Source organism: Silurus meridionalis, chromosome 5, assembly GCF_014805685.1.
Source record: "Silurus meridionalis isolate SWU-2019-XX chromosome 5, ASM1480568v1, whole genome shotgun sequence".
Lineage (NCBI taxonomy): Eukaryota > Metazoa > Chordata > Actinopteri > Siluriformes > Siluridae > Silurus > Silurus meridionalis.
In genome coordinates, this window is record NC_060888.1 from 11,769,440 (window position 1) to 11,782,312 (window position 12,873).

Here is a 12,873-nt window from a genome sequence, read left to right on the forward strand (position 1 = left end):
ACACTCTCCATTACTTTGCACTGTTGACCCCAGATACCCAAACTCATCCACCTTCAGCACCTCTTCTCCCTGCAACTGAACAACTTCACTGTCCTCTCTCATATTCACACACATGCATTCTGTCTTAATCCTACTGACTTTAATTCCCCTTCTCTCCAGCACATACCTACACCTGCTCTTTACTCTCAACACAAATCACTAGGGCTGGGCGATAAATCGATTTTATCGATTTACTCGAATGTGTAGTTTACATCGATCTGTTTTAATAAAAATCGGGTTTCTCTTTAATGTCCGCCGACGCTTCCCTCTGGGCTCCCATAGTTTCGAACGAACTCAGCCCTCCCCCCGCGTTTTCCATAGAGATACACAAACAACATGGCAGCGAGCAAGCAAAGGTAGCAGTACCATCTATTTACTGCAGCACCTCCAACAGAGGCATGCTGTCGAGTGGGAGAGATGTAGGGCCCTACGAAATGAACAAGACAGCGGCAGCACAAGACTGCGGTTAAGCAGCCGCACTTTGTTTAGTGTTGCGTGTCTAATCGTACACGTACGGTATGGGTGGTGGGAGCGGTCAAAATACATGTAAAGAAGCTTCAGAACGGCGTTTCTGTTAAGAAACAGAAAAATCAGAGCGTTTGAATCACCATATTCAAACACTCAAAACATTTTTTTGAGGTTTGCTCACGCTTTCAAATTCTTATTTAGAATCTCCCTGTCTATTATATTCTTATTTCAAATTTCATCTCATTTTACTGTGGAGTTTTGGAGAAAAGTAAAGGCAAAATTACTCCAAGCATCACTTGTTCCACATTCAAACACTCATAAAACATTTTTCTTTGTAGGTTTGCTCATTTTATGTTATGTTACATTCTATTTTCACAATTTACAATGGCAGGGCCTGTCATCATTTTTGGCTTGTTGTTTCTGATTGCACTTTAACCCAAAGTGGGTTATAATCCCAGAAGGGTAAATAAACTTTATTTAATAAAGTTAAAACTTTTTTAGAACATTTTCTTTGTCATATGCAGATTGATTTTAAGCAGGGGGGGAAAAATCGATTTAAATCGCAAATTTTTTGTGAACATTTTTTTTTTAGGCCATATCGCCCAGCCCTAAAAATCACAAACATCATAGTCCATGAAGACTACTGTCTGACCTCGTCCATCAACCTGTTCATACCCACTGCAAACAGGAAAGGGCTTACAGCTGATCCTTGATGCAATCCCACCTTCACCTTAAACCAGTCTGTTGTTCCTACACTTCACTGCTCACACTGTCCTCATACATTTCCTGCACCACCCTCACATACTTCTGACACACCTGACTACCACAACTCCTCTCTCGACACCCATGCTTATACAGGTAGGTCATCTGGTCCAACCGACTTTCCACCCTTTATCCTCTTAATCGCTGCTCTCAATTCCTCCTTACTTATCCTATCCACTTGCTGCTTCACCATTTCAACATAGTCCAACCTCCTCCCTCTCTCCTTTTCCTCATTTACCAGCTGCTCAAAATACTTCCTCCACCTTCTCAACACACTCTCCTCACTAGTCAACACATTTCCATCTCCATCCTTTATTTCTCTAACTTGCATGTTTTCCAGTGTGGTCCCTCTGCCTGGCAAAACAGTACAAATCCTTTTTCTCCTTTCTTAGTGTCCAACTTCTCATACAGCTCTTCATATGACTTTTCCTTGGCTTTAGCCACATCCCTCTGCACCTGCTGCTGTATCTCCTTCTACTCCTGCCTACTTTTCTCATCTCTCTGCTGATCCCAATTCGGTTTTGCCAACCTCTTTCTCCTTATGCTCTCCTGCACTTCCTCATTCCACCACCATGTCTCTTTGGCTTCCTTTCTGCAGTAGTTGCCCAATCATCCAGCACCGCTTCACCACCACCAAGCCCCTGTCTGACCTCTTCCCTGAATCTCACAGTTCAGTCTTCCTATATATAAGTTTTTACCATATTATTCTTTTTTTCAGTCCTCACACTCCTCTCCTCTTCAACTCCAAAGCCATTCTAAAGAACACCATCTGATGCTGTCTAGCTACACTGTCCCCTGCCAACACATTACAGTCTCTAATCCTCTTTAGGTTGCATCTCCTACATAGAACATAGTCCACCTGTGTGCACATTCCTCCACTCTTATACATCACCCTATGACCCTCCTACTTAATAATATGCAATGACATTATTAAGAAGATGATACAGTTTTACAATAGTAATTATAGTTGAAGGACATTCCTATATCGGCACTAGGTGTTAAAAAATAAAAAATTTAAGGAGACAGAAGAATGCAAGCAATCAAAGTTGGACGATAAGCAAAGTATGTTCTTTTTCCTTCTGTCACAAAATTGCCAATGTAGTCCATAAATGCTGGTCTTTAGGAAAGGGAGGTCCACCACCCTATTTCCTTTAGCACAAAAAATATGCATTCTAATAAACCAGATCAGATAACTGTGCATCTAAAAATATATATATATATCTGTGAGCTCACAGCTGTATGAAATAAAGCTATTGAGTCTGTAGTTAAATGGTTAACTGTCCGCTAAGATTGAACTTTTGATAATTTGTTTGCTGATGATGCCTTGGTTAACAACTTTTTGCATTTTATGCATTTCAGTCCTGCTAAAGATTTCTGTGATGACCAAGCTTATACTGTTAAAATTAGTTCCTGCAATTGTTCTCAAGTGCATTATGGATAATGTAGCTTAAGTTGCTACTCTTGTTTATTCATGATAGTGATGAAGTACAGTCCCTGACAAAAGTCTTGTCGCTTATCTATTTTGTAGAAACACCTGCTATTAACCTGACTTTTAATTAATCAATTGGTGTTAGAAATAGCTCATATGAAAAGCTAAAACCCTACAAAATGATGTTTAATGCACTGAAATAAATTAGTTTCACTGAAAAAAGATTTAGCATTTAATCAAGACAGAAAGGTAAAATTTTGGCAAGACAAAAGTTTTGTCGCCTATACAGAAATTGAACAAATTTACTGCAAAAACAAAAATATATCAGCAAATTAATTAGTGGTGCTGTGAGATCCAAATTTAATATCTTGTATGACTTCCATGAGCTTTAAGGACTGCATCCATGCAGTTTGGCAAGGATTCAAGGATTGATGAAGTCATCAGGAATAGCAAAGAAAGCAGTCTTGCATGCCTCCCAAAGTTCATCAATATTCTTTGGTTTCATCTTCCATGCTTCCTCTTTCATCCTACCCCACATATGCTCAATGATGTTCATGTCTGATGACTGGGCTGGCCAATCCTGGAGCATCTTGATCTTCTTCGCCTTGAGGAACTTTGATGTGGAGATAGAAGTATGCAATGGAGCACCATCCTGCTGCAGAATTTGGCCTCTTTTATGGTTGGGAATGTAAGAGGTAGCTAAGATTTCTTGGTATTTTAGACTATTGATTTTGCCTTCCACCCTGCAGATCTCTCACACACCCCCATACTGGATGTAACCCCAGACCATGATTTTTCTGCCACCAAACTTCACTGTTTTCTGGGTGAATCTCGGATCCGTGCGGGCTCCAGTAGGTCTCCTGCAATATTTGCGGCGACTGTGGTGTAATTCAACAGAAGATTCATCTGAAAAATCCACCTTCTGCCACTTTTCCAGCGTCCATCCTTTTAGCAGGCTGTGGGCCTTGGCAAATGCCACACGGTTTTCAATTGTCTTTTGTTTAGTGCTGGCTTCTGGGCACTGATTCGACCATGGAGGCCATTTCGAGACAGAATCCAACAAACTGTTCTGGTTGACACAGGGACTTCAGGTGACCAGGCCTCGTGGAGCTCTGCTGCAGTGGAAAATGGGCTGGCCTTGGATTTTTGAGCCAACAAACGGTCCTCTCAAGCAGTTGTCTTGCGGGGTCTGCCTGACCTGGGCTTGTCAAAAATGTCTCCAGTCTCTTCAAATTTTTTTTATCCTCTGTACTTGACGCTGAGACACATTGAAGGTGTCTGCCACATCAGCAGTGGGTCTGGTCTTCAGCCTCTTGATAATCAAAACTTTAGTCTCAGGGTGAATCTTAGGCATGTTTTCAGAGGTCTAGTTGCAGTTGATGTGAAGGTCTAGTGTACTAGGGTTCTTTTTATACACACCTGAGACCTAATTGATCCATTATTAGTCACAGAAGAAGTTCATATGACAAGGTGACAACACGTCTTCGCAAAACTTGACTCAATGGGCTTTACCTAGCTGTGAATATTAGAATACTTTTATTAGAATACTTTTTGACAGTTTCGTTTTGCACTGAAACATTGTTACAAAAGCTGTTGGGATTAAAATGAGCCATTTCTTGTAAAAAAAAAAATCTTGATTAGAAATATATTTCAGCGGCACTTCAGATCAATTTGTACACAAGCAACAAGACTTTTGTCAGGGACTGTAGTTGTTAATGCACTGTAAAACATTCACACCAAAGTAGTTCAAATTGTCACATAAGGCTGGATTTGGGAAGAATTTTTGCATTTAGGCCCATCAGAGATGTAAATGTTAACCATAATCAGTAATCTTATGTTGGAAATTTAAACTATAATTTAATCTTGATCTAGCAAACATTTTCTCCCATTAGACATGTTTTAAAGTGACAGGTGGCTTAGGTAGGAAAAAAGGTCTAAGAGTGCATGTCGATAGAAACCACGGAGGTAATGGAATAATTGCTTAGTCATTATATTTTTCAGTGTGTATGTATTAACTATGTTGAACTTCCAATCTCTCAAGGTGGAATTGTATGGGTTATTTCTACCATAAATAACACCAACGATACCACAGTAAGGAGTAGAATTAACTGCTGAATTTTAGCATGTAATGCTTCTCCCCACAGCATTTAGAGGTGCTACACCTTAAACATATATAATGATGCCTTTGTAATGGGCTTTAATCCTATTTAATATAAACCTAAATAGGCAGTAGCTAATGCATTTGTCTGAAACCAAATCATTTGAACAATATCCTTACCTGACCTGGTGGAGCCAGCAAAGGTGTGAATACCGGTGATTACTACCTGCTTACCTCCAGCTGGATAGTAGTATCGCCCAGCCATTTGGACCTTTACTCATTTACTACACTTAATTTACATTTAAAGGCTAGATCCTCTTACACTTTAATGGAATGACTCTGATGAACCCAAAGTACTTAATGTATTTTGTGACAGCTACAAAATCATCGTTGTCCTCGTAATTTTTTCTTACATATATAATATGCGGATCACGAATCCGAAATTAATACAGATCGGTCGAGGCCCAGGTTACCAACGACTGCCACAGGTATTGTTAGTCAACAGGGTACCAGTGGAAATTGTGCTACTGTTGGCCAAAGAAGGAGAAGGAGAGGAGGAAGATGCAGGAAAAGAAGAAGTGTACTATGTACTAAGACTGGTAAAAGGAGAGTGTTAGCTGATATGATGGAGAGGAGAAAGGTAGATATTTTGTGTGTTCCAAGTGGAAAGGGAGTAAGGCCAGGAACAGTGGAGGTGGTTTTAAACTGCTCTTTCATGGTGTGGATGGAAAGAGAAATGGTGTAGGGGTGATCCTGAAAGAAGATTACAGTAAGAGTGTAGTGGAGGTGAAGAGAGTTTAATTTAGGGTTATAAATGTAAAGCTGGAAGTTGAAAGGGTAATGATAATGTCACCCGTGCTTATGCTTTACAAGTGGGTTGTGAGATGAAGGAGAAGGAAAAATTCTTGAGCAGCTGATGAACGTGGAAAATGAGAGAGAGATGGTTGGATTATGTGAAAATGGGGAAGCAGGAAGTGGATAGGATTAGTAAGGTGGAAGTCAGAGCAGCGATTAAGAGGATGTAGAGTGGAAAGTTGGTTGGACTAGATGACATACCGGTAGAAGCGTGGAGATGTTTAGGTGGAGTTTTTAACAAGATTGCTTAACAAGATTTTGGAAGGTGAGACAATGCCTGAGGAATAGAGAAGGAGTGTGTTGGTAACGATTTTTAAGAATAAGGGAGCTGTGCAGACATGCAGTAACTACAGGGGAATACACTTGATCAGTCACACCATGAAGTTTTGGGAAAGAGTAGTGGAAGCCAGGCTGAGAGAAGAGGTGACCAACTGTGAGCAACAGTATGGTTTCATGCTGAGGAAGAGCACCATAGAGGCATTATATGCTTTGAGAATGTTGATGAAGAAGTATAGAGAAGGTCAGAAGGAGTTGCATTGTGTGTTTGTGGATTTAGAGAAAGCGTATGACAGGGTGCCGAGAGAGGAGTTGTGGTATTGTATGAGGAAGTCAGGTGTGTCAGAGAAGTAAGGGTGTTGCCTGACGAATCATAAATGTGAGAGTGGTGAAGCACATGTATGAGGACAGTGTGACAGCAGTGAAGTGTGCAGTAGGAACGACAGACTGGTTCAAGATGGAGGTTGGACTGCATCAAGGATCGGCTCTGAGTCCGTTTCTGTTTGCAGTGGTGATGGACAGACTGACGAACAAAGTCAGACAGGAGACTCCATGGACTATGATGTTTGCAGATGATATTGTGATTTGTGGTGAGAGTAGGGAGCAGGTTCAGAAGAGCCTGGAGAGCTGGAGGTACGTGCTGGAGAGAAGGGGAATGAAAGTCAGTAGGAGTAAGACAGAGTACATGTGTGTGAATGAGAGAGAGGACAGTGAAGTGGTGCAGTTGCAGGGAGAAGAGGTGGTGAAGGTGGATGAGTTCAGGTACCTAGGATCAACAGTGCAAAGTAATGGAGAGTGTGTTAGAGAAGTGAAGAAAATAGTGCAGGCAGGGTGGAGTGGGTGGAGAAGAGTGGCAAGAGTGATTTGTGATAGACTGTGGTGAGACCTGCAATGCTGTATGGTTTAGAGACAGTGGCATTGAACAAAAGAGAAGTGAAGACTGCTGCTACCTCCTGAGGTAGAGCTGGAGGTAGCAGAGGTGAAGATGTTGAGGTTTCCGTTGGGTGCAACGAGGATGGACAGGATTAGAAATGACTTTATTAGAGGAACACCGTATGTGGGACGTTTTGGAGACAAGGTGTGGGAGGCGTGATTAAGATGGTTTGGACATGTGCAGAGGAAAGACATAGGGTAAATCGGTAGGAGAATGCTGAGGATGGTGCAGCCAGGAACGAGAAAAAAAGGAAGGGCAAGAAGGAGGTTTACGGATGTGGTGCGGGAAGACATGCAGGTAGTTGGTTTGAGAGGGAGATGTAGAGAACAGGGGGGTATGGAGACGGATGATCCGCTGTGGTGACCCCTAATGGTAGAAGTCGAAAGAAGAAGAACAACAACAACAAGTATAGTATGGAGAATGCAATGTTTACAGCAGTGGTTTAGAGTTTTATTGCCATGTTCAACTACTGTCTGAATGGCATCCTTTCTAAGTCTGATTGACTGACTCATGCTCACCTCCTCATGCAAGTTTTATCAACATGTTAACAGTCCATTAAAGCATAAGAAAAGACATTTACTTAAGAATTCAGGCACATAAGAATTGAATTAATTTAATTTGAATTTAAAGTATTTATGAGCAATATAATTCTGAATGCATGCTTTTGCCTTCTGTTTCAGCTCACATGAAATCTGCTACCCTTTAATATTTCATTACATTCAAACTTACTTTGAATTCGACAGTTGCATTTTCAAAAGATCAGTGTAGTAGGTCTCATCCACAAACTCAATATCCTTGGAGACACCAGTGGACTGATTCTCAAGTGCCACCTATTGATAAATAGTTTAAGCATCTATTTAAGTTCTAGCAATCAAATAGTTCACTATCAAAAATGTATCAGTTGAAGTTACTTATACAAAAACTTTACCTTCACCTTCTCTAATTGTTGCACTTTCTTCATCAAGGTTTCTAGTTCACTGGTCTTCTCGGACAACATGAACTGTAATCGCTCAAGCTGGGCTGGATCAGCTCTAATGCCCTGAAGCTGCATCATATTAGATATCTGCACCTATAATGGAAGAAAGAGCAGAATGGAAGAATTGGCTAGAAATTGCAGTTCCTGTTTTATTCTCACTAAAAATGTTTCTGAATTTTACCTTCATGCGAATCATCTGCTGTTTAGTAAAAGCATGTTGTTTTTGAAGAGACTGGTATTGTACTTTTACACTGATCAATTGTCTCTCTATTTCTGCACGCTTGTCCTCTACCTGTAAATAAATACATTTTGAAATACCAAATTTTATATTACATGACCATAAACTTTTATTGTTATTTAAATAATTTAGAAATCTATACCTCAGAGAACAATGAATTTCCTTTGCTGTTTGGATCCTGTGCTTGCTGCAACACCTGGTCCAATTGTATTTGAAGGTCCTGGTTGGCTTCCCTGGATTTCTGTTATGAGATAAAGGATTGGCATGTGCTGAGAGGTCTGCTGAGTTAATATAGTTAAAACAATAAACATTTCTTAAATCTTTCCTTTTTGGTAGAAAAGAAAGGTATTTTTAAACATTTTGTTCAAACAGTGACATTCACGCACAGTACTGTTTCTAGGCATAGGCAAACCAGTGAGCGCCCCCTGCCTCGCCCTCAGCCATTTAAATTATTTAAGTTTTTCCTGCTGAAATTTACTATACAGGCAATTTTGCAATCATTATTAAATGTGCTTAACCATTTTTATGGATGGCTGTAACGATTTGTATGTTATGGGGTTGGAGCATTGTAGTGGGAGGGCGGGGCCATAGGGGGTGACAAAAGGGGTGGGCCATACTGCAAAATTAGGTATGGATCCGATACCAAGTAAATACAAGAAAAGTATCTTTCCTGTAGAGGAGAGCAATGTGTAATGATTTATGGGGTTTCATTTATTACTGTAATTAACTGAATTTATAGACATTAAATTTACACAAAATTATCATTAGATATCAACAGTTGTTTTAAAACTTTGATTAGGTTGCAGATCTTATACAATGGAGCCACCAGGAAGGAGGAAAAGAGGAAAGTCAAGGAGGAGGTTTATGGATCTGGTGAGAGAAGACATGCAGTAGTTGGTTTGAAAGAGGGGGATGATGGGTATGGAGACAGATGATTATAGTCAGCTGTGAGGCCTTCTATAGAGAGGTGTGTGTTTATCCAAATCATGTCTAATCAATAAATATTTTCACAGGTGTTTTACAGTCATGGTGTAGAAACAGCAACAATCAAGAATTAGGAAGCACCTTCACTAATATCCAAGTGTTGTTAAAAGGGGTCTTAATACTTAGGTACATGTGATATTTCAGGGTTTTTTATATTAAAACAGTTACAGACATTTATTAAATTCATTTGTCATTATGGGTTTTCTATGCTAATTAATGAGCACAGAATAATGAGATTGTTTTTTACGATTTTAGTATCAGCCTGCAACATGGTTTTGGACAATATTGGAAAATAAGTGAAAAGGATCTGAATACTTTCTAAATGCACTGTAAATGTAAAATTAAATAAGCTCATACAGAATAACATTTCATTTCAATAGTAAATGTTCAGCTTTATTAAATAATAAATAATTTAGTTTTCCTTTAGTTCATATTAGGTTGACCAATGTTATTAATACTTCAGAGCAAAAGCTTGTTAATAAATTACCTCCAAAGCACTGTAAAGTGTCATGGCCTCTTTTTCTTTTTCTTCCTTTGCAATTTCAAGTGTCTCTAGTTGCCTCTGGAGGATACAATTAGCCAGCTCCAACTGCTGTTCTTTGTATTTCAAATCCTGGTGCTTCTGTTCTATGGCAGCCTTAAGAAAAATGGAGTCCAAAATAAAAACTTAGATTAAAACAAATTCATGCATGGCTGTTTGAAATAACAAAGGGGAAAAACAATGTTTCATCCCTGATATAAAAGCATATTCTTACATCCACACAGTTAAGTACCATTCAGTATGTACACTTAATAAAAAAAACAAAAATGTAAATGTTAATGATAAATAATGAACAACAAGACAATAATAAAAATACATTCTTTTTTGTACACCACAACTTGATCACACCTGAAATTAGGACAAATAAAGCCTTTAAAAACCTATAAAACACCTTTAATGAGATGTACAAAACAAAGTGCAAACATAGCAACACATTCTTCACATCATTGGTTTTGCTCCTTACAGTATGGTTTTAGATATACCAAGTCAGTAACACTACTCACAATGCTCATATGGAGCTACCATGGTCACAGATTGAAGTTGTGCCAGGCTAATTCTTGTCACTGTAGACTAGTGATTGCTACAATTTTGCCAAATGCAGAATGTTTTCATGTCCCTTCGTGGTGTCTCATGACTGGTTCTATGTACCCACAACAATCAGAATTCTAGTCAAGTTTTAATTGCAGTTGTCTATCACGCCAAATGCAATGTTCCTTATCTTTTTTAATTTACAAACTTTTTGTGTGCCTGTCCAAATTTTTTATTGATTCTTTAAAATAGTTAAGAATATTGTTTGAAATTCATAAATGCCCCAACAATAGCATTTTTTGTTAGAAGTACCATATTTAGTATAAAATGTATACACTAGTTATTACACTATTTACACTGTAAAATACAGCCAAGCCTACTTTGTGCCATTTAGTTATCTATATTTTCTCTATTTTTGTTGATTGAAAGAGAGCCCTTGGTCTGGCACAGATCCACAGAGCCGATGAAACATTTGTTTTTTCCTGAGATAATGGATTAAGGCTTATGGCAGTTAATGACACAAATTATGGCAAGTATCCAAACATAGCCTAAATTGAGTCAGCTTGTACAAAGACTTTGAGACCCATTTTTCACAACCGGTATTTCAATGAAAGACAAAGGTTCTCCTGCACCTATAAGTTGCAATAACTGAGAATTGAGTGACTAATGTTCAGAAATCTTGGCTGATTAAAATCTAATGTCAATAAGGAGGTGCTTGTTAAATTTCTGGGATTTATACTGATGTGTGAATAGGCATCTTAGTGTTTCTGTCTCTGTTCCTTCATTGCAGTTCGTTTTACTGGGCACATATACAGTATAGTATAGACACAAAACTTTGCCAAAGCTCTCTTACAGCACTCGCCTCAACACTTTATTCTTGCTGCTGCTCAATGAAACAGAACACTCGTTAGCCACATTTTGTGTAGTCAGAGGATTACACACCACTGTTGCAACTTCTCTACTGACCTGCTCCAAGACATTTCCCCTAAAGACGAATCTTTTTTTTTTTCTTCAGAATCCAAAAATACAGCCATTGAGGAATGCATCAGAGACTCTGTGGCTTTTGGAAACAAACTCTGAACTCAAGAATTACTATAATCTAGTCTGCCAAATGCCCCAGTTGGCTTACTAACCCACTAATCAACGATGTCCTGTGTAACATGCTCAATCATGTTGTCCAACCAACCATGTTTTTACATAAGAAAACGTCCTTTTTTTCCCCTAAGAAACCCCTGAACATGTCAATAGCCAGTTGTGCAAACATCTCCTAATGAATCACTTGTACAATAAGCCAAAAATTTATGTTTAACCATTTAGATATCTCCTAATTGGTTTTCATTGTCTCTAAATTAAATCTCCAGATAGAACCCATGAACATTAAGACAGTCAGAGAAAATCCTAGAACATTTTCTGTTGAAGATTTTCCAAGACCTTTTGGAAAGTTTCAGCTCTGTATCGGTTCTCTCGTGGCAAACAAACAAAGAATCCTTCTCTCAATTTGTCCGGACAAACTACCCATGCCTATTTTAAACTTGTTTTTTCTTTTCTTTTTTTGGGTACGACTTCATCTGTTTATTAGTTGGATGGTGTTGGATCACTAATTGTTCTATTAAGATTTTTGTAAAGTAAGGTTTTTGTTTTTCTACTTCATCCAGCCAAGCACGTGAAGCAGGGGTTAAGCTGTTGGGTCAACAGCACCGATGACACTGGACCCACTGTATGCAGAAAAAAATGCATCTAGTCTGTCAGGTTTCAAAACTCATGTTTTTAGAAACCTCTTTACCTCCATTACTGTGCTGCTTGCTGTTACTAACCATCTTTTATGTGCTATTGCATTGACATATCTGTTTTTGTGTTTTGTATCTAATCTACTCTGCCTGGCAAAAAAAAAAGCAAATATGTAAGAGCCTCCCATTAAATAATAACTGCAATTATTAATATGTTTGAGCTGGCAAAAAGTTAGCACCAAGTAGCTTAGTTGTAAAACAAACAACTAAAGAGAAACTACAAAAAATGGGTTAAAGACTGTCCATCACATTAAAACCTAGAAAGAATGATTGATTGTGATTGGAGATCACAAAATATTGAAAGCTACTTATCACTGAGGCGAATCAGGGAAAAAGCTTTAATTTGCTAGGTACCATAAGGATAAATGTTGGAGCAATGAAAAAGAGTTATGTTCTGACATTCTATAAATGTACTGAATGATACAATGGTACGCATGCCATAATCAAAACAAAAGGTGTCGCAACAAAAATAAAAATACTTTAATATTCTTTTGCTTTCTTTTGTGGGATTAACACAGTTTGTCTGTATAAATTACAATCTTTAATTTCATGCTTTGAATTATTTAAGAACTATTCAAATTGTATTTAGTACAGTGATGTATTGAAAACATTTTGCTTAAACTATTTATATATAATAATATAAATGATATAAAACATCTTTACCTTAGATGATTCCAGGTCCATTTTCTGGATTTGTAGCGCCAAGATCTCTGAAGACATAGTTTCATCAGCAGGTTCAGACATTCTGCGTAGCTCCTCATTTTTGCTGGTTAAAGCTTGAGACTGCAATTCCAACTTATGTCTCAGCTGTTTCTCAAGAAGCTTAGCCTCATCTAGATCCCCTTTCAACTTATCCACCTATGGATGAGGGGGATGATAACTACTGCCTTAGTGTATATAAAGCAATGTTTATGTGCATAGTAACAGTAGGCAATACTAGGATTAAAAAAAAAAAACA

General features: G+C 38.5%; 1 protein-coding gene across 3 annotated transcripts in view; it reads right to left on the bottom strand.

The window, feature by feature from the left end:
- The window catches only part of spdl1 (spindle apparatus coiled-coil protein 1), a 38,206-nt gene that overhangs the window by 14,089 nt on the left and 11,244 nt on the right, over positions 1-12,873 (bottom strand). For 2 of the 3 annotated variants that reach the window (XM_046849916.1, XM_046849915.1), the window contains 6 exons: positions 12,579-12,773; positions 9,547-9,696; positions 8,218-8,316; positions 8,019-8,129; positions 7,790-7,930; positions 7,591-7,691 (listed from right to left, as the gene is read on the bottom strand). In XM_046849916.1, the coding sequence (XP_046705872.1) occupies positions 7,591-7,691; positions 7,790-7,930; positions 8,019-8,129; positions 8,218-8,316; positions 9,547-9,696; positions 12,579-12,773 (797 nt within the window). The remainder of the gene's footprint in view (positions 1-7,590; positions 7,692-7,789; positions 7,931-8,018; positions 8,130-8,217; positions 8,317-9,546; positions 9,697-12,578; positions 12,774-12,873) is intronic. The other variant, XM_046849917.1, reaches the window with a different exon arrangement.